Source organism: Pinus tabuliformis, chromosome 5_2, assembly GCF_031772625.1.
Source record: "Pinus tabuliformis cultivar Carrire ecotype Pingquan chromosome 5_2, CPIR1, whole genome shotgun sequence".
NCBI classification, from domain to species: domain Eukaryota; kingdom Viridiplantae; phylum Streptophyta; class Pinopsida; order Pinales; family Pinaceae; genus Pinus; species Pinus tabuliformis.
This window is the reverse complement of record NC_142306.1, coordinates 454,221,541-454,247,612: the sequence shown is the minus strand read 5'-3', so window position 1 is coordinate 454,247,612 and position 26,072 is coordinate 454,221,541. Positions and strand designations below refer to the sequence as shown.

The 26,072-nt window shown below is 37.2% G+C and overlaps 3 protein-coding genes and 2 pseudogenes across 4 annotated transcripts; all 5 read right to left on the bottom strand.

Moving 5' to 3' along the window:
- Window positions 1–4,024: 4,024 nt before the first annotated feature.
- On the bottom strand, window positions 4,025–4,540 carry LOC149159639 (formate dehydrogenase, chloroplastic/mitochondrial pseudogene; annotated as a pseudogene). The gene is made up of 2 exons (XR_016261298.1): window positions 4,367–4,540; window positions 4,025–4,204 (listed from the first exon to the last, which is right to left on the bottom strand). The product of XR_016261298.1 is annotated as a formate dehydrogenase, chloroplastic/mitochondrial pseudogene (transcript).
- Window positions 4,541–4,562: 22 nt separating this feature from the next.
- On the bottom strand, window positions 4,563–7,420 carry LOC149159638 (formate dehydrogenase, mitochondrial-like). Its single transcript, XM_089434373.1, has 3 exons — window positions 7,142–7,420; window positions 6,696–6,867; window positions 4,563–4,876 (listed from the first exon to the last, which is right to left on the bottom strand). Exons 1-3 carry the CDS (start codon window positions 7,229–7,231, stop codon window positions 4,563–4,565), a joined length of 576 nt encoding a protein of 191 aa, XP_089290499.1. The 5' UTR covers window positions 7,232–7,420.
- Window positions 7,421–9,358: 1,938 nt separating this feature from the next.
- LOC149159637 (ABC transporter G family member 29-like) lies at window positions 9,359–11,322 on the bottom strand. Its single transcript, XM_089433531.1, has 4 exons — window positions 10,839–11,322; window positions 10,217–10,300; window positions 9,984–10,117; window positions 9,359–9,876 (listed from the first exon to the last, which is right to left on the bottom strand). The coding sequence occupies exons 1-4, from the start codon at window positions 11,127–11,129 to the stop codon at window positions 9,717–9,719; spliced, it is 669 nt and encodes a 222-aa protein (XP_089289657.1). The 5' UTR covers window positions 11,130–11,322; the 3' UTR covers window positions 9,359–9,716.
- A 163-nt stretch (window positions 11,323–11,485) lies between these two features.
- LOC149159636 (ABC transporter G family member 29-like) lies at window positions 11,486–14,861 on the bottom strand. Its single transcript, XM_089434372.1, has 5 exons — window positions 14,833–14,861; window positions 14,560–14,647; window positions 14,137–14,427; window positions 11,793–11,876; window positions 11,486–11,693 (listed from the first exon to the last, which is right to left on the bottom strand). Exons 1-5 carry the CDS (start codon window positions 14,859–14,861, stop codon window positions 11,556–11,558), a joined length of 630 nt encoding a protein of 209 aa, XP_089290498.1. The 3' UTR covers window positions 11,486–11,555.
- A 6,585-nt stretch (window positions 14,862–21,446) lies between these two features.
- Window positions 21,447–21,977, bottom strand: LOC149159635 (putative xyloglucan galactosyltransferase GT11 pseudogene; annotated as a pseudogene).
- Between the last annotated feature and the right edge of the window lie 4,095 nt (window positions 21,978–26,072).

Sequence of the window (26,072 nt, the reverse complement as noted above, 5' to 3'; positions counted from 1 at the left end):
TTAATAAAATTTCATTTGGAAAAAAATTCCTTCAACCTTTTATAAAATCGTTTTTTTTCTTCATAAAATCCTTAACCTTTTATAAAATCCATTTTTCATAAAAGTTCGTTAAAATTCTTATGAGCTTACCTTTTAAACTTGGCTTCTTATGGTCTTGGCCTTTGAATTTTCCCACACGCTTCTGACTTCTCACCAGCGGAATCCCTTGATTAAGCAAGTTCTTGACTTTTTATTTTTCGAGCCCACACACCTTTCGAAACGGCGTCGGCTTTCTCTGACAGCTGTCTTAAGAACAACGTACAGCTCGACTGCGGAACTTTCTCCGCGCGGCTTTGCAAGCTATTCACAGACGACAACTCCAGCTGTTGTTTACGACGGTTAAATTTTTTGACTTTGTTAACGCGGCCTTCATGCTTGTGGCCTGCGTGCTGACGCATTCCACGGTGACGAACTCACGCGTTAGTTGTCTAATGCTACGTTATGAATATAAGTTTGACCCGCTTGCATCTAAAAGGGTGCAATTTAGTAAAGTAATAAGTTGATTGAAGACGTATAGAGATGAGGATAAATGAATTTTGATATACATAATTCACGTTATATAGTTTTAGTAAATCTAACGGTTAGGAGCAAGTGTTTTTTTTTTTTTTCTATAAAGTCATAGGTTCAAAACTAAAGGGATAAAATATATATGCTTTTGTAAATTTAGTAGTCAAATCACTCGTTAAAAATAAGTCCCTTATTCCACAAACAAAAAATTCACATACACCCATATAGTATCTTATCTCACAAACAAAAGATTCTTATACTAATAGATAAAAAAAAATCAAAACATTTAATCTAATTATACATTTAAAACACATTTTAAATAACTAAAATTCAAAATTTTATTAAAAAATAACTAAATTTTAATTTATTTAAGGGAAAAAAAAAACATAAATCAATTACACTGCATCACAATTAACTCATCCATCAACTCCTCTCCGTAACATTTATTTCTTCCCTCAACTCCTCTCCGCAACATTTATTTCTCAAAACTAATAAGAACTAAATTCCACACCTACCAATTAATTTGCAGCTAATAAATTTGACATATACATGAATTATGTTGAAAAAACCCTGCAATTAAAACATGAAATCTTATACTATAGAAACAATGATAGGGATACTATGCAGCTGAAGAATTTGTATTTAAATAGCATGAATATGAGTTGTTTTCGTGTGAACGCTGGCAAAATAATGTTTAATTAATTTGACTTTTAATATAATATTGCGTCATGAATATGCGAATCTTTCAACTTGAAATTTGATATTTGGTGATGAATATAATAAGTATTTTCACATAATTTTAACGTTGTCCTACAATTATTTAATTGAGAAAGTGACACATTATTAATCAATAAGTAAATGAAATTATTGAAGTATTTTAATATATATATATATATATATATATATATATATTTATATTTATTTATTTATTGATGGAGTCGTTTAATGACGCGTAGAAATTGTTTGGACGGTCAAAAGTTGCTGGAATCGAGTAAAAAAATTTCAAAAAATCTTGTAGAGACAGTGTTTGAATCATGTTTTTGATGGTGGAAATGGATTCAACACCATTAAAAAAGTCTAGTACATTTAAAATTTTGAAGTTTAACAACTATACTTGGATTTACAAAAATCTTTGCCGGATTTTCTCTAAATATGAGCGAAATTTCCATAACTTTCCAGGCAACTCCTCCGCCTCATTAGACTATGCACTAGATGTGGAGTATGTTTTAAAATTGTTTTTACTTAGTTAAAAGAGAGGATTTTTTTGGACAAAGGAAATAAGTTAATGATCTAGAGACATCTAATAGAAGTGAAAACTTATCTCTTAGTCTTTTACGAACCACCAACAAATAATTATAGGGGGTATGATTTTGCTTAAATATTACCAAATAATAACTGATGATAATTATCTTTACTATTAATTTAACAACTAAATTATGATAAATTTTGTCGCTATTTAAAAAAAATATACACTTATAAAATTACATTAAGCATTAAATACTATTATTAATTTGACAATATAAAATAAACATATTAATATTTTAATTTTAAAATAGTTATACTCTCATATTGTATAATAGTTATACTCTCATATGGTATAATGAACCCAGTTAAACTTTTTAACTACCCAATTTCAATGTTGTGATTCAGTTATCTAGTTAACAAAGTTGACTCATTACGTGTTACTGACGAATCCTATGTTAAATATTCAGTGAAACAAATTTAACATTGTGACCCGATTATGTAGTTGGCATCGCCGGATGTTACTAATTTGACATTATTAACAAATAGCTTGTTTAGTCAAAAACAAATTATAATTGTAAATTGTAACATTGGGTTGACCGTTAGTTATATAATTGTTTTTATTTATTTTAGTTTATATATATATATTTTATCAATTTTATTAGAAATTGGGTAGGATTGATTAGAATTATGGTAATTTATATAATTTAAATGTTTTTATTCAAAAATATATTTTAAACAATAAAGAATAACAATTTACTTAAAGTTATATAATCTAAACCTTACAAAAATAAGCAAAAATTGTATTATTTAAATCTTAATAAAATAACCAAAGCCAAAAACATAAAAAATTTAGACAGAACCTTTGTTTCTTTATGAAGTATATATGTATATTTATGAACATATCTATAAATTTATGAAATGTAAATTAGAGAGTTTTTATAAGATTTGATTTTTATTATTAAATTTTAGGTTCAAATATTGTAATCAAAACTAAAGTTTAGAAGATTTAAATAAAGCCTTTGTTTCTTTATAAAGTATATATGTATATTTATGAATATATTTATAAATTAATGAAATGTAAACTAGCATTTGCACCAGATGTTGCAAAGGAAATGCCGTAAGGCATAAATTGAAAAATACAAATACAACAAAAGAATACTTTGATAAAGAATAAAAATATATTGAACGCTCAAATCAATGCCCCATTAACTGGAAGCACTTAGTAGACATATCTATCAACATTAGGATTATACACAATGATCAAGAAACTTCTCATATACAAACAACAACTTCCACAACAACCTTTTGTCACATCCACATTTTAAAAAATGCATTGGAACGTGATCATAATCTTCCATATTGCCTTTTTCATTATGCAGATAAATCTTCCATATTGCTATTTTCATCATGAATAGTTAGTTCATTTTTGTAAAGTGTTAGTGTGTTAAATTCAATACTATAAGTTCGACAAGCGAAAAACATTCCTCAATTAGCATAATATGCATTTTTCTCTCACCGTGTATTTTTCAGTCAAAGAGCACAAGTAACATATTAACATGTATTTTCCCTTCATTATTTTCATCATAGAGCCAAGAAATCTACGCCTTATCTATAAAGTAACAAAAACATTTTGAAATAAGTTTAATATTTCAAGCCAGTGTCTAACCTATAAAGTAACAAAAACTTTTTGAAATAAATTTAATATTTTAAGCAATTGACTAACCTACTTTAATAATTGAAAAATTCTCAAAGATGAATTATACTCCATAATAAGAGAGCCAACATTGGAGCCCATACTTTCACTAAAACCAAAAGAAACACAACCACTTGTTAAGAAGAACTTCAAGTAATAATAATAAAACAAAAATAATAAACATTAAAGTATAAAATGGTATTTCCAACACACAGGTATAAATATACATGCTCTATGTCCATTGTTAGATTAAATGGGTGTGGAGAAAATTAGTAGAGAACCCAAAATTGTATTTCTAATTAGGAGAGGGGTGGAGAAATGCTTTAAATGCGGGTTGTTGTCATTCTAATGAAACCCTTTGCAAAGGGGATGTTAAGATTCTGAGAGAGAAGCTAGGCTTGGTAGAGAACACCTTCCTTGTTAAACATTCCCCTATTGTAACCAAAAGGAAAGGGAAAGATAAACAATAATTAGGTTTCTGTTCACAAGTTGTATAAAATATATAGGTGCTATTGATGTCTGAGTGAATAATGGGAGAGATTATTTATGAAATTGTGATAAGGCGCACCTAGTTTTGTCAGAAAGAGGCATATTAATGACAAGTACATCACATTTAGGTAGCATTTCGTCAAGATTTGTCTCCAATGTTGCTCCAGTTTCCTTTTCCAATTCGGGCCCAATAGAAAGACGGTCGTGGTAAAGAAGCTTACAATTGAAGGGCTGTACAAAGGAACGCAATTCAATTAACATCATGTAATGTTTATTATTATTAGATTGAAATTTTGAAACAAATAGCATGCATGCATAAGAATTATGGAGCATTGGTTTTTGAAAAGAAGTTTGCAACATCATGAAGTAGTACTAGATCCTAAGAATGAACACCTTCAAACGCTTAAGTAGTTCTTTGCCAATACGCCCTGCACCAATAGTACCAATAGTTTTCCCTTCTAGATCATATGACCTGTAAGAAATTGCTGCCACTTTCCAATCACCCTCAACAATTTGCTTATATCCAGGTACATAGTTTCGCATCAATATGAGAATGCCCATTAGCTCATCTTCTGCAACGGACACCACATTACTTGTAAAAATTGTTGAAGAAGGCATCAGTTAAATTATGAAGAATCAATGCAGAAACTTGTTCATACCAAAATGTCCATAGCGTGAACAGGGCAGTGACAAGCGATATAATTTCAGAAATAGTACCTGTAACTTCTGCGACAGTCACACCAGCGGCTGCTGCAGCATTTAGATCAATGTGATCAGAACCAATACCAGCTGTCAAAAGAAGCTTTAAGTTCTTTGCCTTCTTGATCCTCTCTACTGTCACATAGGCCGGGTGGAAAGGCGTAGAAATCAAAACATGCGCATCAGGTATGTGCTTTTCAAGTTCTGCAAAGGAAATTAATTGTGTAAGTTTAGTCCGCAGTGGGTTACAATTCTCAAATGTAAAAGCAAGCAAGCAATACACTGATTTGGACGATCCATGGTAGCAAGAAGTAGGAAAGGGAAGGCATCCTAGAAAATTAATAGATTGGATTGTGGATTAAACAACCACCCAACTTCAATTGTGAATAACCAGAAGTCATTTATGACTTGTTCGACAAGATATATATTCTGTAAATCTCACTTTTTGAAGCAGCACATACGATACCATCTAGATTGATTATTATTCAGGATATGAGGAACAAAAGGAAGTCTAGGACATAAACTATTCATCCATATCAATAACAACAACAGATAACACGATTTTATATCCCAAGGGGTGGGTGGCTCTTCACGGGAGCAAATCTCATTAAATACCTTGGGGTTACCAGCTGGTATTTCAGCTAGCAGTTGGTTACTACCCTCGTCGTCCATCCAGAAAAACTAGGAAGAGGGAGGAAATCTGCAGGGGGCTAGCAAGATGCTTGGAACGCCTAAACTGTGGGACAATATTTTTCCGGACCCGAAAAAGAAAGATGACTCCAGGTGATGTGGAGTTGGAGTATGATGTTACTAGGTACCATATAATTATACCTCCCTCCCAGGTCAAAGACATATGAGTTGAGTTAGAAGGTCGTCTCAGGTTTCAAGGGAAACTGTTTTTCAAGAAGATTCTACAATACAAGAATCAGCATAGATGGTGCCCTGTCCAGCAGTCAAAGAAACTCTACCAAGCAAAACCCTGCTGATACACATTTAGCATTAGCTCTAAATCTTTTTCTGTGCTTTTGATGGCTAGTAACTACAGTTAGACAAATGAGACCTGCTAACAATTAGACCACAGTTTATTCATTTATTAAGAAGTCTGGTGTACATAGCTTGATGATGAGTGTGTCCCAGCACTCTAGTGTTAGCAGATAAAAAATCGCAATTCCAAATCAGTTATCATGATTTCAAGTTTCACGGGGCCAATTCGACAGCATAGTACATGTAGCCTACTAGGGCATTTAAATTCCATGTTATCACTTCACCAACACAGAGAACACATATAGCCTAGTGGTATACATGGATACATAAAGAAACAGGGCATTTGGGGGGTTTCTAACAGTTTTAAGAAAGAGATGGCGTTTAGCACAGCTCCCTCCAAGCATTACAAGATGCATAATCAAGGAAAATTCGGGGAGGCCAAGTTTTGGGCAAGGATAAGGAAAAAATTCGGGACAAAATTGGAGAGTAGAACAAAAATATAAAGATATACACATATATATTTTGATGAAAATATATAAGCAATGGTGAGTGCGACAACATGACCTCCCTTCAGTCTGTTTCACAGAAATTAATCACCCAGTAGAGGAGCAATGAACCCAGCAGAGGTAAAAATAACCTAAATTGGGCTGGATGAGGGTTTTTATTACACAAGTTTGATTCAGTCAACTAAGTCATACTCATACTCAGAGGTCAAACTCGTGTTGACAGTCAAACTCTGTCAACAAACAAGTTACAAGTTGGAAAATCAAACTCTGTGTCAACAACCAAGTTTGACTCAGACAAGTTGGAAAAATACATTTGCCTGAAACTCGGATAATGGCAGGTTCAAGCCACGATCCTGGTAACACTGGTTCAAACTTTCCCTTCTATGTTCTGAACCTACAGATCCCCTGCGCAACTTCTATGCATATGATCGATGATGTTAAATTAAGAAGTTCAAAAAGACACATTAATTTTATTTTATTTTGCAGGAGTGCTAACTTAGACATAACAACAAAAGAAATCACTGCTAACTTACCACAGTCAGGACCTTCCTTGTCATCTGTCACAATGTACTGGTGACCATTAGATTCCAGCCATTCTCGTATGCCCAAAGCATTCTCAACACACCCGAGAAAGTTTGGATTGAGCGAAGCATATTCATTGGCTTTATAAAAGACTCCAACAATTTTATTACTTCCTGCAGGTGCCTGAAACATAATAAGAGCATATAAATTAGAAAAATAGGAAGCAGAGAATGTAAGAAAATATATAATCTTGTTTTGTTAATGAGAGTGATAACTAAGAAAATATATAATCTTGTTTTGTTAATGAGAGTGATAACTGAAACTTGATACTGCCTTCTCCGGGTAAACCAGCCTACTTATACTTGTATCTCAGACCTTCATACGTGGCAAGCAAGCATCATCTTACCCAACTTCAATCCCAACAAAAAAGAAGCGAGGGTGATCGATCATCACTTACATGCAATTCTCTGACAGAAGAGACTGGGGAGCAGATTGGCCTTCTACTCGCAGCTCGGAATGCAGATATAACAGATCTCCTGCTCGCCATGACGACTAGAAACACAAAGAAGAGAAATTTAGCAGGTCAGCCAGTACAGTATGGTAGCAATGGCGAATGGATGAATTTGGCCCCAGGGGTTGGTTGCCTTAAATATGTGGTGATTTCTGGTTTCAATTCAATTTGCGAGTGAGTCTCCAGATGATGAGACGTATAGGACACCATCAGCATACATTAGTTAGATTGTGGATTTCTTCTACATTACAGACAGATCCTGATGATCCTGTAATCTTACAAGAATACAGATTTTTTATTATTATTTTACATTTTTGCTGGACATAATAATCCCCACAATTACACCTACTACTACACACGCATTTTCGTTCCACATTTAAAATATGGTCACATGTCATTTTATAGTTAATCATTTAATTTTAAAGTCGTGGTTTAATCAAACACTATATAACTTCTTTATTTACCCATGCTTTTCCCATGTAATAGAAGTTTAACTATTATTTTAATTATTTTATATTTTGGAGGGTTTTTTTTGTATATTTTCCAAGTCAAATTTATTCCAATCACAAGTTTGATATCTAAATTGGCTTCTTGTCCAATGAATGGTTACTTTTATGATTGGTCAACTAAATTGACTTCTAGTCATATGAATGGTTAATTTTATAATTGCTCAACTAAATTGGCTCCTTGTCATATCAATGGTTAATTGACTTCTTGTCATATGAATGGTTAATTGGCTTCTTGTCATATGAATGGTTAATTTTATAATTGCTCAACTAAATTGGCTCCTTGTCATATGAATGGTTAATTGGCTTCTTGTCATATGAATGGTTAGATTCATTCACCTTCACTTACTTTCTAGTGAAACTTTTAGATAATGACAAGTTTGAAAATTCAAACATCTTAATTAACTTCTAAGGAAAATCTCATGCTTTCATGGGTGGAGTGTCCACATGAAACATTGGATGGATTATAAATCTTTACACAATTTATTTAGAAAAATCTCAATTTATTATGAACAACTATAAAAATATACACTCAATATTAAAAAGAATCATAAAATTAATTAAATTATAACTTTATTTTAAATTATTATTATTGATAATAAAAAAATTAATTTATGAGTTAAATATATCTACATTTAAAAAACATGTAACAAGACTAAATATTCACCCCACTTTACCATAAAAAATCTTGATTTGTAAATAGGCCTTGTTACAATATCATGGGTTAATATTATGACTTACAATACATAATTGGAGTGCCCAGGGGTTTTTCAAAGTGTTGAATCCATTTATGCATTCAAAAATGTATTTTAAACAACAACAAAAATCACAATATTGCTTCAAATTGTATTGTCAGATTATTTCGTCAAGTTAAACCTATCTATCTATCTACTTATATGCTTAGTGATGTAGAATGATTAACTATAGGGTACATTGTTAAGGCATGTATTGCAATGTCACCCTTTAATTAGCCCATGTACCATGTGAGTGGCAATGTAGATATACTTAGAGATTGTAATGGTAACGCTAGCATATCATTTGAATAAGAACCCAACCCAATTTTGTGAGTCCATATATATATATATATATATATATATATTTCTAATTAGGAGAGGGGTGGAGAAATGCTTTAAATGCGGGTTGTTGTCATTCTAATGAAACCCTTTGCAAAGGGGATGTTAAGATTCTGAGAGAGAAGCTAGGCTTGGTAGAGAACACCTTCCTTGTGAAGACAGAATGTCAGTGTTTGGTTGCTCAGAGTTGTTCTCCTAAAAAAGGGGCAGATGAGTTTTGAAGATTTGCAGGACGACTTATAGATCTATGAAAATTCCTTCCATATAGATGCTTGACATCTTCTATTTCTGACCAATGTAAGTTTATGACATATTATATGAAAGTTGTGACCGATACGTCTCACATTATGAGCCATTTATGATGGGAGATTCACATGCTAAGCAGGGAACATCTCTTGAGGAATGATTATTTGTTATATTGGCTAATGATTCCTTTGACAGAGAGATATTTTTGTAATTTCTGTTTCATTTCTTGTCAAGTCAAGTTGGGAGAGCATTGTAGTTAGCTAGAATGATTTATTATGGGAGATTCACATGCTAAGTAGGGAACATCTCTTGAGGAACGATTATTTGTTATATTGGCTAATGATTCCTTTGACAGAGAGATATTTTTGTAATTTCTGTTTCCTTTCTTGTCAAGTCAAGTTGGGAGAGCATTGTAGTTAGCTAGAATGAGTAGAGTGAATCTACTGAGAGGGTGCCTCAGGCTTTTGAGAAGCCATTGTAATCCCTTCACGACAGCGGTGTAACTTTTATATTATGTGGATAAGAAAATATTAACTGTTGTTTCAAACTACGCGGTGTAACTTTTATATTGTGTGGATAAGAAAATATTAACTGTTGTTTCAAACTACTGTGTGTTGTCCACTATATTCATGTTACTGAATTATTAGATCTAGTTATCTTCTGATATGCCATGTTTGTGGTCTTTGAGTTCACCATTCAACAGCAGCAACTTGGTAGCTTGGAGTGATTGCGACAGCCAGCATTCCAGCAAGCAGTAAATTGGGCCCATGTAGATTGGGCAAACTTGGTTGGAAAGTAAAGATCCGTGGCACCTTGAACTTGTGTGGATAATTCTTTAACTAGCTCTATATGATACCTGCAAAAAAGATAACACCATATCACTCAAATAATTGATGTAATATGATATTCATATTTCTTTGAAATCTGTTATGGGCATTATAAGAGCGTTTGATCTGGACTTACTGGAAAAGAGGAGACTTCTTATAAATTTCAGCAAAATCTATCTCAAGGCGCTCCTCAGCAGCTCTAAAGCTGATTTCTAGCATCCATGTTGCAGGGTTACATTTATCAGTAATCTTTGTCACACCTTCAATAGCCTGTCCAGGACATTTCAAGTTGCTAGATTCAATGAGACTTGAATAAACTGTAAGATGCCTTAATAACATATGCTGCATTAGCAAACATTAATCATATACCTGGAAGTACTCTATGACATGGATTGAATGGCGACCTAGTGGACCGCCATATATAATTTGACCACCTTGTTTCATCAACAACAGCTGCAAAAAAAGAAAGAATGCTATTGTAGTTGGGATTGTTTGGGAAATTAAGCATCATTAATTATTTGCAAGGTGTTGTTCAATAAGCATTGATTTACACACATGATTATCAGGTTTTACCTAGGTGTCCAAATGCATTGCCCTTCAGAGTGGGCAATGAAAATTGTTTTAAACATTGATATTGGTGGGCTTCTAAAAGATCTTCCTTTCTAGAAATTTACAGAACCATCTACTTCTTCCTACAATCCATCTTATAACCTTTTCAAAACTAGCCATTTCGCTGAAGACCTTTGATATTAAATATTTTACTCCATGGCCTTGGATTTGAAATTTAAATATAGCTCTCCGAACTCTAGATACATCACTACCAATTGGCCCCCTATGATTATTGTCAGTGGTTTGGATTTCTAGTGAAAAATATTTTTCCTTCCATGACATGTGCTCTCATGTATGCTTTCATATTTTTTTGTGGGTGTTTGATCGCAATTTCAGATTTGGCTATATTAACAACCTGTAAGGAGTTAGAGATGTATCTTACCTCATCAAATCCTTCAAAAATATCTATACTTGGCTGATGGATAGTACAGACTACAATTCGGCCTGTGTCCACTGTATTCCTAACTGTACGCATCACGATAGCTGCAGCTCTGGCATCCAGACCAGATGTCGGCTCATCCATGAATATGATTGAAGGATTTGCAACAAGTTCTACAGCAATGGTTAGTCTCTTCCGTTGCTCAGTTGATAGACCACTCACACCAGGAAGACCCACCAATGTGTCTCTCAAGCTATCAAGCTCTACAAGCTCCATCACTTCATCCACAAACATCTGTTAAATAGAACAATCTCAATCTTAGGAAACCCAATATTAAGAATGAAAGAAAGAAACTATATTAAAGTCCACAGGTGGTTCATAAGCGGCTCTCAACATTTCTGTTGCATCAGGAGTATATTTTTAAGATTAAAATCACCATAAATATTTACCTACTTGCTCTTGGTATCTATTTCTGGTGAAAGGCGCAAGTAAGCAGAGAACACTACTGATTCTTGTACTGTTATCTGAGGAAAGTGAATATCATTTTGCTCGCAATAATCTAAAACCCTGGCAAATGTCTCCTGTACCTTTGGAAAACCAGAGATATGTGTATCCCCCTCAATATAACCTCCCATTTTTCTTCCATAGCACATCCATGAATATGATATTCATATTTCTTTGAAATCTGTTATGGGCATTATAAGAGCGTTTGATCTAGACTTACTGGAAAAGAGGAGACTTCTTATAAATTTCAGCAAAATCTATCTCAAGGCGCTCCTCAGCAGCTCTAGAGCTGATTTCTAGCATCCATGTTGCAGGGTTACATTTATCAGTAATCTTTGTCACACCTTCAATAGCCTGTCTAGGACATTTCAAGTTGCTAGATTCAATGAGACTTGAATAAACTATAAGATGCCTTAATAACATATGCTGCATTAGCAAACATTAATCATATACCTGGAAGTACTCTATGACATGGATTGAATGGCGACCTAGTGGACTGCCATATATAATTTGACCACCTTGTTTCATCAACAACAGCTGCAAAAAAAGAAAGAATGCTATTGTAGTTGGGATTGTTTGGGAAAGTAAGCATCATTAAATATTTGCAGGGTGTTGTTCAGTAAGCATTGCTTTACACACATGATTATCAGGTTTTACCTAGGTGTCCAAATGCATTGCCCTTCAGAGTGGGCAGTGAAAATTGTTCTAAACATTGATATTGATGGGCTTCTAAAAGATCTTCCTTTCTAGAACGAAGCCACTGGATATGGTGCCGGAATCGAACCGTTCAATCTCTTCAAGTAAAGACGGTATTTCTGCAGCAAAACATGACTTATTTCTTTGTAAGGGATATGCCTGAGAATCCAACAAGCAAGCTTTCCTCTAGTCACAACATTCAGTCATAAGCATTCTGAATTTGCATCTGCCCAAACCTAAGAGAATTGGATTTTCTAAACAAGTGCCTTGCAAATGTTCAATCTAATTAAATTTATTATATTTTTGTTTAAAAATTAAAGATTAAACATTGTTTTTTATTTTTATATGCATCCAGTATATAATTATTGAATAAAAACAATAAATTGAATCTAAAGGGAAATTCCAGTCCTTTACTATACATCTGTAACAATTTTTATGTGTATTCAATTTTTATTCCAGTCCTTTACTATACATCTGTAACAATTTTTATGTGTATTCAATTTTTATGTGTATTTTGTCATATAGTTTTCATACCAGCATTTTGAACCGTACATTACAATGAATCAAAATAGTTGAATTTTATCATTACTATGAGAAAAAGCAGTGATGTTCCTGTAATATCAAAGTTGCAATGTATATAATATCAACAGAGGAGATGAGTTTAATGCAAGAGCTGCAATATGCATATATATAAAACAATCTAACCGGAGAGCATAGAAATTCATGGGTTCCTCTGTCATATAGGATAATTTAGTGGAGGAATAACCAAAGGAAGACGTAGTCCAAATTATTTACACAATCAGTATGATCTTAGTTCAAAATCAGACACAAAATTATGCTAAACCCTCACAAAAACCTTGCTCTATAGCCTGAAAGAGCAGAATGTGAGCAAGCACCTGAAATGGTGAAGGACATAAAAGACCAGATTCCCAAGTTATTCCTGAGGCAACCCCGTTCTTGTGGCTAAAATTAGCCTTCGCGGTAGAGGGCCTAACACCCTGCAGATCAACCAAGAGCATAAATAACACCCTGCAGAGCAACCAAGAGCAGAAATAAGGAAACTATTGTAAAACCCTAACCAGAGAACAAATCGAATTCTTCCAATTGTCAGTGTTGCTCTACAGCCTGAAAGAGCAGAATGTGAGCAAGCACCTAAAATGGTGAAGGACATAAAAGACCAGATTCCCAAGTTATTCCTGAGGCAACCCCGTTCTTGTGGCTAAAATTAGCCTTCGCGGTAAAGGGTCTAACACCCTGCAGATCAACCAAGAGCAGAAATAACACCCTGCAGAGCAACCAAGAGCAGAAATAAGGAAACTATTGTAAAACCCTAACCGGAGAACAAATCGAATTCTTCCAATTGTCAGTGGTCACTTACCAGGGTTTACACATTCTTGCAATTGTCAGTCGTCACTTACTAGGGTTTACGCTCCACATTAGAACAGAGATTTTCCTGTGGGGTATTCGAATTCAGCAGGGAAGTCGTCTGCGTGATGGATTCCGGCAACCTGGGAGGAACCCTACACATCACAGTAAATTTAACTCATATTAGACATGGGAAATTGAGCTAAAATCTAAATTAAACACCTCAGGGCACGATAAAGGCTACATCTGTAGGGCAACTGTGTGAATCAGGAAATCGAAACTCTAGCGAAGCCATCACTACTGTTTGCGAAGGGTTTTGAGCGGGTAATCTCTCCAGCATGAGATAAACAGGGAGTTTTGCATTATCCGCTATACCATGTGTAAGGAGACAGTGAAACCCTGTACACAAAAGAAGTAATGAATAGTACCCTGCAGCATGAGAGAAATTTACAGAACCATCTACTTCTTCCTACAATCCATCTTATTACCTTTTCAAAACTAGCCATTTTGCTGAAGACCTTTGATATTAAATATTTTACTCCATGGCCTGGATTTGAAATTTAAATATAGCTCTCCGAACTCTAGATACATCACTACCAATTGGCCCCCTATGATTATTGTCAGTGGTTTGGATTTATAGTGAAAACTATTTTTCTTCCATGACATGTGGGTGTCTGATCGCAATTTCAGATTTTGCTATATTAACAACCTGTAAGGAGTTAGAGATGTATCTTACCTCATTAAATCCTTCAAAAATATCTATACTTGGCTGATGGATAGTACAGACTACAGTTCGGCCTGTGTCCACTGTATTCCTAACTATACGCATCACGATAGTTGCAGCTCTGGCATCCAGACCAGATGTCGGCTCGTCCATGAATCTGATTGAAGGATTTGCAACAAGTTCTACAGCAATGGTTAGTCTCTTCCGTTGCTCAGTTGATAGACCACTCACACCAGGAAGACCCACCAATGTGTCTCTCAAGCTATCAAGCTCTACAAACTCCATCACTTCATCCACAAACATCTGTTAAATAGAACAATCTCAATCTTAGGAAACCCAATATTAAGAGTGAAAGAAAGAAGCTATATTAAAGTCCACAAAGTGAATATCATTTTGCTCGCAATAACCTGAAACCCTGGCAAATGTCTCATGTACCTTTTGAAAACCAGAGATATGTATACCCATTAATGCAGTTAAAACACCAGGTCTGAACGCTCCTGTTATATCTTTCAGCAGCTGAAGCCTATTCGAATTACCTGTCCAGAAAGAAATCAGAGTCAGAAATGGAAATCAGCGCCAAGATTCATAAGCAGGAGAAGCTAATGATGATGTGAAGTCGAAACCAGAAGCGAAGCTGAAACCAGAAGCCAAGCTAAAACTGTTATGGAGGATCAAATTTGCGCTGGTCAGGCAGGGAGTTGCAACTACCTCATAATCGAACGACTCAACTTCCTCATAATCGAACGACTCAACTTGGCTCAATCCTCTAACATATCATCTAATGGTGCAAAGTAATGACACATAGGCGGAGAGCAAAGTTTATTTCAGAGGGAACGCCTTACGACGTAATTAGTAAATTTGTATAAAATTTAATTTTCATTATTAAATTTTAAGTTCAAATATTATAAGAAAAGTTAAGGAAAACAAAACCATATGCGTTGATTCATGCTATTACTACCATTCTTGTTCAACCAGTGCATTGATTCCCTTGCAAATCCATCGATTTGCTTCAAATCAAGGTTATCACTATTCTTATTCAACCATATGCGTTGATTCTTGCTATCACTACCATCTTTGTTCAACCATTGCGTTGATTCCCTTCCAAATCCATTGAACTACTACTATTATATGCATTGATTCCTGCGATCACTACCATCCTCATTGCGTTGAATACCTCCCAAATCTATCTATTTGCTTTCAAAAAAAAGAAATTGATATTTTTCATAATGTTTGCGATATATTTGAAAGTTATTTGAGTCAAGAGGTTTATTCTACAGCATAGTATGATATGTAAAGTTGTTAGTTCGTAATCAAAATTGAAATTTTGCTATGTCTCTTTAAATAAAAATTTTAAAAAAATTATTGAGCATTCTACAACTTAATAAACCAAGATGCTCATTCTACGGCCCAAAATAGTGTGTAACACTATCCCTCATATTAATCATATTCAAAAATACTAAAATCGAAGGAATAAGCTTCTGCAACGAAGTGCTACCCAGCTGAAGCCGCTATCATTTAGATCTAACAATAATTATGATACTCATACAATATATTTCTATGGGATCAAGTTTGTTACCTAACACGAGAGAAGTGAACTTGTTGCTACGATTTCGTCATCCTTCCTTCTGGTAGCGAGAGAGGGGAATGGGATTTTAATATTTGAAATGGGCATCTTTATCTCAATTATAAACATAGGAAATATTTCAAAATTCTATACAAAATGGATAGACAACAGCAAGATGGCCGCTGCGATCCGTCCCAGGACATTTGCAATCGAAATAAGTTCAACAATTTGGAAATTATACTCCTATGCTTTTAGTGCTTGGCCCTCTTTCTTCTGCTGCTCAGAAATCCGATGAATAATGCTCTCCACGCTAATGTCGAACGCATCGCGGACCGATTCCGCCGCCTCTGAATTGCCCGTTGATGACTTCCTCATGTAAATGACACGCGGAATTAAGCTGACTACGTTCTCCTGCATCTGCCTCACCCGCTCCAAACTCAAACCTCTCAGCACGCGCTCCACCACGGACGTGTCGGCGATAACGTCATCCTGTGGAATGTACACAGAATAGCCCCCACCATTTTTGTGACGACCTGCGGTTATGCGATGACCGGGCGCACGCATCCAACATCACGAAATGAACTAAGGCAAGAAAACGACCATCGTTTATAGGCAGCCAAGGGCGCACATGAGTGGTAGCAGGCCGACTCGTTGTAGGGGCGTCGACTAACTTTAAACGATGGTGATTTTGGAGGTCGGCGGAGAGGAGGTTACCCACGGTGGAATGGGTATAAGCTCGTGCGGTTGATCGCTCATTTGGACATCAACGAACTTCGAACAAGTCCTTCGCACAAGTTGGAGGTGCACACAAGAGGTAGTGCGAAGGTCGCACTTGAACCGCAGGTCGCATGGTTGATGTGCTCGCCGAGTCGGGCAAAGAAGTATCGTGCAGCGCGGGTCGAAGTGCGGGTGGAGGGCGTAGTAGGGCGCCCGCCCGCCGGTTGGGTAGCACGACATTTGGTTGCAACGGGCGCGGGTGTGCACGGGTGCGCCCGCCCGTCGGCAAGTTGTGTTGTGTGTAGTGTGGGTCGTGCATGGGCGCGCCCACCCGGTTATAATACTTGGTGTATTTTGTATTGTTGGGTAAGGCGAGGTGTGACCGCCGTGCGCTCTTGCACGGGCGGGCGCCCGCCTTGGTTATGAACGCCGGTGGAGCGTCGCTCCCGGCCATTGTACAAAACTCTCTTACATAATAAAAAGATTATCTTGCATATGGTTGTGTTATTGCTGCTGTTCTATCATGCTATTTTATAATGGTTTCCGCACATTATGAAGTTATTCATGGTTAATATGAATGTTTAAAGGCGTAGTTCGTAAAGTAAGTCAATAATGGAAAATGTTGGTTACTTAGGCGGTGCCGCACCCGGCCAATTTAAGGAAAAAAGAATTGGGGGCGTGACAGGTGGTATCAGAGCAGGTTCATAGGGAGTGAAGCCATTGCTTGATGATGAACGCAGAGAACAGACATGTATGCAGGGAAAAGTTATGGAGAAATCGTGGATGAACAGTCTGGGTTTCGTGGACTTGATGGTGCATGGCAAGACCATTCAAGCTCTGGTGGACACGAGGGCCACTCATAAATTCATGACGACACGGTTGGCAAAAGAGGTTGGACTGATGATCTTCCCATCGAATGTGGAAGTCAAGGCAGTGAACTCTAGAGCAAAAGTGGCGGGTTTGGTACACGAAGTACCTGTGCAAATAAAAGACTCGAAGGGTCAGTTGGAATTCACAGTGATGGAGATGAACGACTTTGATATGATACTCAGACAGGATTTCTTGAAGGGCAACAAGGCTATTGTTGTCCTCTTCTGTGATGAGGTGGTGCTGGTTGGACAGACACAAACTTGCACTTTGCCTACTCATAGGCAAAGGAAGGAAGTCAAGGTGTAGCATGTTTCAGCACTGAGTTTGGAGAAGGCTATGAAGGAATCAGATATGGAGACATATGCGGTGATGTTCAAGGATGTCGAAGGTGATGGAGTGGGGACGCTTGTTCCAGCCGAAATTTCCGAGGTGTTGACCAAATATGCAGATTTGATGCCTGATGAGCTACCAAAGAAACTTCCACCAAGGTGTGCAATGGACCATAGCATTGAGCTTGAGCCAGAAAAGCAACCCCCGGCTAAAGCACCTTATCGGTTGTCAGGGCCTGAGTTGGAGGAATTGAAACGACAGTTAAAGGAGTTAACTGATGCAGGTTTCATCAGACCTTCAAGGTCCCCTTATGGAGCTCCAGTATTGTTCCAGCAGAAGAAGGATTCGAATGAGCTATGGATGTGCTGTGATTACCGTGCATTGAACAAGCAGACGATAAGGAACAGGTATCCTTTGCCATTGGCTGCTGATTGCTTTGACAAGCTTGCGAAAGCCCGAGTGTTTTCCAAGCTGGACTTGAGGCATGGGTATTATCAGGTGCGGATAGCTGAAGGAGACAAAAAGAAGACCGCGATAGTAACAAGATATGGTAGCTTTGAGTTCCTTGTTATGCCATTCGGATTGTGTAACGCTCCTACTACGTTTTGCACTTTGATGAATGATGTCCTACGACCATACTTGGATTCGTTCGTAGTAGTATACTTGGACGATATAGTGGTGTTCAGTGACAACATGGAGGATCATAAGAAGCACTTGGAGATGGTGTTCGAGGCACTGAGGGCAAATCAGTTGTTCTTGAAGAAGTCTAAGTGTGTGTTCGCTCAGACCAAGATTCCGTTCCTTGGGCATATTGTTGGTCAAGGGTACATACGGATGGAGCCGAGCAGAGTGAAGGCGATCGAGGACTGGGTTGAACCGAAGAATGTCCATGAGATGAAGGTGTTCTTGGGCATGACCAACTACCAACGAAAGTTTGTAGAGGGGTACTCCAACGTGACATCGGCATTGACAGACCTATTGAAGAAAGACAAGAGGTGGAGTTGGACGAGCAAATGTCACGAGGCATTTGATGACTTGAAGAAGAGGATGGTTACAGCACCGATACTGAAGTTGCCAGACTTCGAGAGACCGTTTGAGGTACACACTGATGCTTCGGATTTTGCCATAGGAGGGGTTCTTATGCAGGATGGGCATCCGGTGGTGTACGAGAGTCGGAAGTTGCAGGATAGAGAATAGAGGAATCCGGTTCATGAGAAGGAGATGACTGCCATCATTCACTGTCTTCATGTGTGGAGGCATTATCTGATTGGGAAGTCGTTTGTTGTCAAGACTGACAACGTTGCAGCAAGTTATTTTGCATCACAACCGAAGCTTTCTACGAAGCAAGCTCGTTGGCAGGACTTCTTGGCAAAATTTGACATGACTATCGAGTATAGACCGGGAAGGCACAATGCGGTAGCAGATGCCCTTAGCAGGAAGGGACAACTTGCAGCATTGGAGGGAGAAGACCGGGCAGCTAGGAGTAGGAGTCGAGTTCAAATGTCAGAAGAGATGCAGAATAAGATCAAGGAAAGTGTTGAAATCGATACTTTGGCGCAGAATATAGTGAAGCAGATAAAGGAAGGGAAGACACGAAAGTTCTTTCTACGAGACGGGTTCTTGTTCTTTGGAAACCGACTCTATGTTCCAAAGTCATCTGGACTCAGGAGGCACCTTTTGAAGGAGTGCCATGACTCGCCATGGGCTGGCCACCCAGGGATGCGTCGTTCTTTGGCATTGTTGGAGAGGGGATTCTTTTGGGAGAAGATGCGGGAGGATGTAGAGGAGTATGTACATACGTGCATCATTTGTTAGCAGGACAAATCGGATACTCAGAGGCAAGGAGGACTGTTGCAGCCTTTACCGATTCCTGAGAGACCATGGATGAGTGTCTCGATGGACTTCATCACTCAGTTGCCACAGGTTCAGGGGTATAATGGGATAATGGTCGTGGTGTATGTTGTCTTTGTTCCTACAAAGATACCTTGTGGAGCCAAGCGGACTGCGGAGTTGTTCTTTAAGAACATAGTGAAGTATTGGGGGATGCCATTGAGCATTGTGTCGGATAGAGATCTGCGTTTTACAGGCAGATTTTGGACCACATTGTTCAAACTAGTTGGGACAGAGTTGTTGATGAGTTCAAGTTACCATCCACAGACAGATGGGCAGACCGAGAGGATCAACGCATTGCTAGAGGACTACTTGCGACATTATGTGACGGCTAATCAGAAGAATTGACCTGAACTCTTGGATATTGCTCAGTTTAGCTACAATATTCAAAAGAATTCTGCGACGGGGTATAGTCCATTTGAGTTGGTGAATGGACAGATGTCGGTTGCACTGCATACCGTAGTGACAGGAGGTTTTTTTAGGAGTCCTCATGCGAAGAAGTTTATGAAGGCTTGGGATGAGACCTTGGAGTTGGCACGGTTGCGCTTGCACGAAGCTGCAAGGAGGATGAAAAATTATGCTGATCGTGGGATACGGGAGGCACACTTCAGTGTGGGAGATATGGTGTTTCTCAGGATTATCGGGGAGCAGTTTCAACCAGCCAAGGGGACTGCGAGCAAACTGACACGGAAGTATGAGGGACCATTCCGAGTGAAGAAGAGAGTGGGGGAAGTTGCTTATGAGTTGGAGCTTCCGCACCATATGCACATGAAGCATCCAATTTTTCATGTGAGTCAGTTGAAGAGATGTAGACTTGATTCAGACCATCCAGAGAGAGCTGAACCGCCGAGAGGACCAGCCGGAATTGTGGACAAGCCAGGATTGGAGTTGGAGAAGATTTTGAGCGTCAGAACTACAGGGATTGGTTGCCACATGAGAAGGGAATTTCTTGTCAGATGGAAGAATGCACCGGAGGAAGAAAGTTGGGAATCGGAGGACTCACTTTGGAGATGGAAGGATAAGATCGAGAAGTACAACAGGAAGCTGTTGAGACGATTGGGATTGTCGAGGGCGACAATGATTTCCAGTGGGGGAGGATGTGACGACCTGCGGTTATGCGATGACCGGGCGCGCGCATCCAACATCACGAAATGAACTAAGGCAAGAAAACGACCATCGTTTATAGGCAGCCAAGGGCGCACATGAGTGGTGGCAGGCCGACTTGTTGTAGGGGCGTCAGCTAACTTGAAACGATGGCGATTTTGGAGGTCGGCCGAGAGGAGGTTACCCACGGTAGAATGGGTATAAGCTCGTGCGGTTGATCGCTCATTTGGACATCAACGAACTTCGCACAGGTCCTTCGCACAAGTTGGAGGTGCGCACAAGAGGTAGTGCGAAGGTCGCACTTGAACCGCAGGTCGCATGGTTGATGCGCCCGCCGATTCGGGCAAAGAAGTATCGTGCAGCGCGGGTCGAAGTGCGGGTGAGGGCGTAGTAGGGCGCCCGCCCCCCGGTTGGGTAGCACGACATTTGATTGTAACGGGCGCAGGTGTGCACGGGTGCGCCCTCCCGTCGGCAAGTTGTGTTGTGTGTAGTGTGGGTCGTGCATAGGCGCGCCCACCCGGTTATAATACTTGGTGTATTTTGTATTGTTGGGTAAGGCGAGGTGTGACCACCTTGCACGGGCGGGCGCCCGCCTTAGTTATGAATGCCGGTGGAGCGTCACTCCCGGCCATTGTACAAAACTCTCTTACATAATAAAAAGATTATCTTGCATATGGTTGTGTTATTGCTGCTGTTCTATCATGCTATTTTATAATGGTTTCCGCACATTATGAAATTATTCATGTTATTATGAATATTTAAAGGCGTAGTTCGTAAAGTAAGTCAATAATGGAAAATGTTGGTTACTTAGGCGGTGCCGCACCCCGCGAATTTAAGAAAAAAAAAATTAGGTGCGTGACAGTTTTCCTCCCCACCGATCGGCAGATGCCACATACACTGTGTATACCCCGAGTCCCGGAATGCACCCCGCTATGATGGCGTCGAACGTTGACCGGCGCGTCGGTGTGTCACTGCGGGGCTGCAAGCAGAAGACCGACTCCATGAACGCCCGTATCACTGGCTCCGCCTCATGGTTGCAGCGAGCAGCCGCGCAGTCCAGCAGCCGGCAGCTGCGCCGCGACCGGGCGCAGAGACGCATGAGCAAGCTGCGGAAGCCGCCGTCGTTCACGTAGGGGCGAACCGAACCGGCAAAGGCGAAAAGCCGAGTCCGCGTCGATGCCCGCACGCGCCTCGTCCATTCCTCGATTTCACGGCCCGGAGACGGGTGAAACGAAGTCGGGTAAGGGACGGCCTGCTCGGTGCGCTGGCACGGGCGTTGTTCGATCATGAGCACAGTCATGTTGGTAACCCCAGGGAGCTCCAGCATGCCGGTTCCCCACCCGGGGCTATCGACAAAGTCCCAGGCCGTGCGGCCCATCACCACGAAATGATCTCTCCTTTCCCGCCGCCTCCACTCTGGTCTCCTTCGGCTTCTCTCTGCATGATATTGGGATGTCGAATTCATAGAATTTATATAGAAAAGAAAGGCGGAGGGATCCCCGAATCATTTAGAAAATTTTGCTTGCTTTGTATTTTGTTGAGAATATTTAAATCTGATGGCAACGGGAGAAAGGGAATCTCGTCGGGTGGTTCACGTTCCGCGATTATTATTGGGTTTGAATAACGTACAGGGTGGTCTTTCAAAGGTGCCGGGCATCTCGTTACCAAAAAAATTATGATTAGGGAGGCTAATTATTGAGAAATCCATTGAGAAGATTGGATTGGATGGCTAATTCTAGCTACCATTCCTATGCCCATCGTCCTCACAAGTTAGATTGATTTTTGGACGTTCAATGTGGAATTATGCTAATGTAGTTGGTCAAGCATGTTATTCGAATAACAACAAATCAAAGAATTATAACCAAATTCACCATGAGTATTACGTGTGGAATCTTTTTTTGGGATACCATTTTTCTATGAGTTTCACTTATGGATTCATGTTGGGTGACGTAGGATTGAATATTGTCTCTAGTTACATCAAAATTTTAAATGAAATCGATTATAGTCAATTTCCTTAAATATTGTGTCAAATGGTGTTAATGGAAATAAGATTAATTGATTTATAACAAATTTCCTTAAACAATGTGTCAAATGGTGTTAATGAAAACAAGATCGATTTCAAGGTAAGTGTTATTATAACCATACTTTGTTATGCTTATCAAATTATTGATATGACAGTCATATAAGTATGCATTAATTATGGGTATATGGTTATATGTATTTTTTTTTAACACTGGAATCTGCAATAGGGGCAGTCTGGTGACTCGATTCTGATCGCTACCTCTATAACCATTGGGAGCTGTGCCCGTCCCTTTATACAGCTCCACCCCTCTATACAGCTCCAGGGTAAGTCCGGGGGATTTGAACTCGTGACCTTCAGTACGGAGCCCGCCTTTCTAAGGAACTTCACCGCATTGTGATTACCAACTCGCCTACCCCATGGGGCTATGATTATATGTATTTTCAGCGTTAGAGAATGATACTAAAAAAGTTCAATTATATATATATATATATATATATATATATATTTTATGATAATGAAGGATAGTTAAAAGGATTAATTTGAAGTCAAAATAATGTTAAAATTTCTTTTTTAGGACAATTATCAAAATTAGGTAAGTCTGAATAAATTGTCAAGAAAACAAATGTTTCTAGGGATTGGTAAATTCTGATAATTTGAGTTTTTTTATTAAGAAAAGAATTTAGTGTTAGTATTTGAGAGATTGGTAAATTCTGATAATTTGGAATTTTTTTTAATTAAGAAAAGAATTTAGTGATAAGCAAGGTGATAAACAATTTATGATAATTTTTATAATAGTAATTTTGATGAAAATGACAATTTTAACAATAAAAATATACGAGAGAACATCTTCTTTACTTTTTAAATTATATCTTTAAATTTCAAAAACATCTAATAAATCTATACCATAAAAAACACAACATTTTAGTATAAAAAAAATTACTCACCATCCATGTTTTCTATATAGAAATAATAATAATTTCTTACTAAATACATCTAAGTTTGCGCATTCAAAAAATCCTTAATGTTATTTTGATCTTTTCGTTTTGCATTTGACTACCTATCTAAAAATACTTATTTAATTACTTCATTTGAAAGTGTCATCATCTTGTCACGATTAAGTAGTTTCCACAATATGATAACATCACCTCTTAAATTAAAATTCACTCAAAATTTCCACTCCCTTCCCCATATTGACTTCACTTCATTTGAAAGTGTCATCATCTTGTCACGATTAAGTAGTTTCCACAATATGATAACATCACCTCTTAAATTAAAATTCACTCAAAATTTCCACTCCCTTCCCCATATTGACTTCATTAATTTTCTTTTATGTACCCTTTAATAGGGACACTGTCATTTTTTCCCATAAGATACACCTAGCTTTCTATAAGCCAAAAATATGACAAAAGTTTGAAATAAACAAAATATTTTTTTAATGGATCTCCATTGTGTGGCTAGGGTTTGAGGTAACAAGTTATTTTTTTAATGGAGCTCCATTGTGTGGCTAGGGTTTGAGGTGATTAAAGTAAAATGATCATAACTTTTGCAATACTTTCTGAATTGGATATTATGCTAACAATTATGAAATGCCATGACTATGTACATAACTTGGTTTTAGTTTCTTTGAAATTTGGGCACTTTATCAAAATATATTTGATTTATAAACTATGTGCTCATGACTATAAGAAACCTAAAACAATTATTTTTAAATAAGTGATAACTCCCCTACAAAGACGATTTTTGATTTTTTGAAATTGGGTATATTTTTAAGCAATGCTTATATTTACAACTGAATTTTTCAAATTCTACATAGAAAGCTTTTAGAAATTGATTTGATTTATATTATCCTCATTTTCACTCAAAAAATCTACCAAAAAATGAAAATATTATTCTACTTTTAGTCCAATTAAAAACTTTGATGTCATTTTTAGTGTATCTTAATAAGTTTAAAAATAAAATATAAAATTAATGCTAGATCCACACAATAAATAACAAAAGAATGAACATATGAATCTAAAAAACGACCTTAAGGTAGAATAACAACATTTTAATTATTCCTTAGAGGAAGCAATCACTTCACAAGAAATTACTATATTCCTCAAAAGACATCACATTGCATTGTTTTTACTTCTTATATAGTTTTTATCTAATTTCCTAGAAACTTTCTACTGAAGAAACATTTTAGTAAGTGCTCTTACAAATAATACATTCACATATTATCATTAGTAATAATAATCAAGCGAATATTGTCATTAGTAATTTTTTTAGATAATGGTTAATTTGGTTTCATATGTATGATTTTGAAATGTTTGTTATGCATGAAAATCTTGATTGAGCCATAATCACTTATCTTAGATAAAAATGATAAAATAATGTAAGTATGAGAAGGGATGATAGTAATACTCTAATCTCCAACTAACCCTAGAACTTTCATAGCCCCCTGTGAAAATTTGGAAATTAGTTTACAAAATATCGATTAAAATAATGGAGAAATAAATGATCAGAAACCCTAGAAAAATTCTATTTATACATGTGCTCCCACAATTCTTATTATTAAACATGCATAAGGCTTGTATTTGGAGTCTAATTCCATCTAAGTCCTACAAATGGATTGGTGGCATAAATGATGTTTTAAAATAAGAACCCATGTTAAATACTTGAGGGTTTTCTTGAGAAGATTCTTTATTCCCTAGTTACTACATTAGGAATTTTGACTAAAAAATGTATCCCTAATTAAAAACTAACACTTTGTTAACTATCTCATGCATTAGTGGAGCTCAAGCTTGTTTGAAATGCAAAGCATATTTCTTTCCATATAATCTATTAATAATTGAGGTAGCATATTTGAAAGGAACTTGGAGGAGTTGTGTTAGATTGATTTCCATATGCTAAGTTTTGAATTGCATATCTAAAATCCACGATATACTCACTTATTTGAAAAATATTTAGCCTTTTTGAATTCCACCACTTGCTTGGTTGTCAATGCTACCTCAATTCTCACAAATTTGCAATATTCTTCGAAAACCCTTAGATTGAAAAGAAGAAATAAAACCCTAAATTAGTTGAATATTGTCCTATTGTTCAAATTTACATTGTCAAAAATATATTTTATCATCTTATCAAAAGAAAAAATGGTTGATCAGGTTGCCACATTGTGAAGATGTGACCTTTGTGTATTTTTATATGCATATAGGTTTAGATATTCCTCATCTCTTGATAGCCCAAATGGTATGTGATATGCTTCATCTTTAAATACTTGATATTTATCCCCCCGCTAAGGACCACATTTTTTAATTCTATGTAATTATATGTGTTAGAATAGTTTTTCTTGTTTGGATCTTTGTGCTCTTCCACTACGAATTTTTTCTTTGTCATGGTGAGTCACTTGTAAGTTAATATATTATTACAAGTTTCAAGTGTTTCTTAATCATTTTAGCCATTAATTCTAAA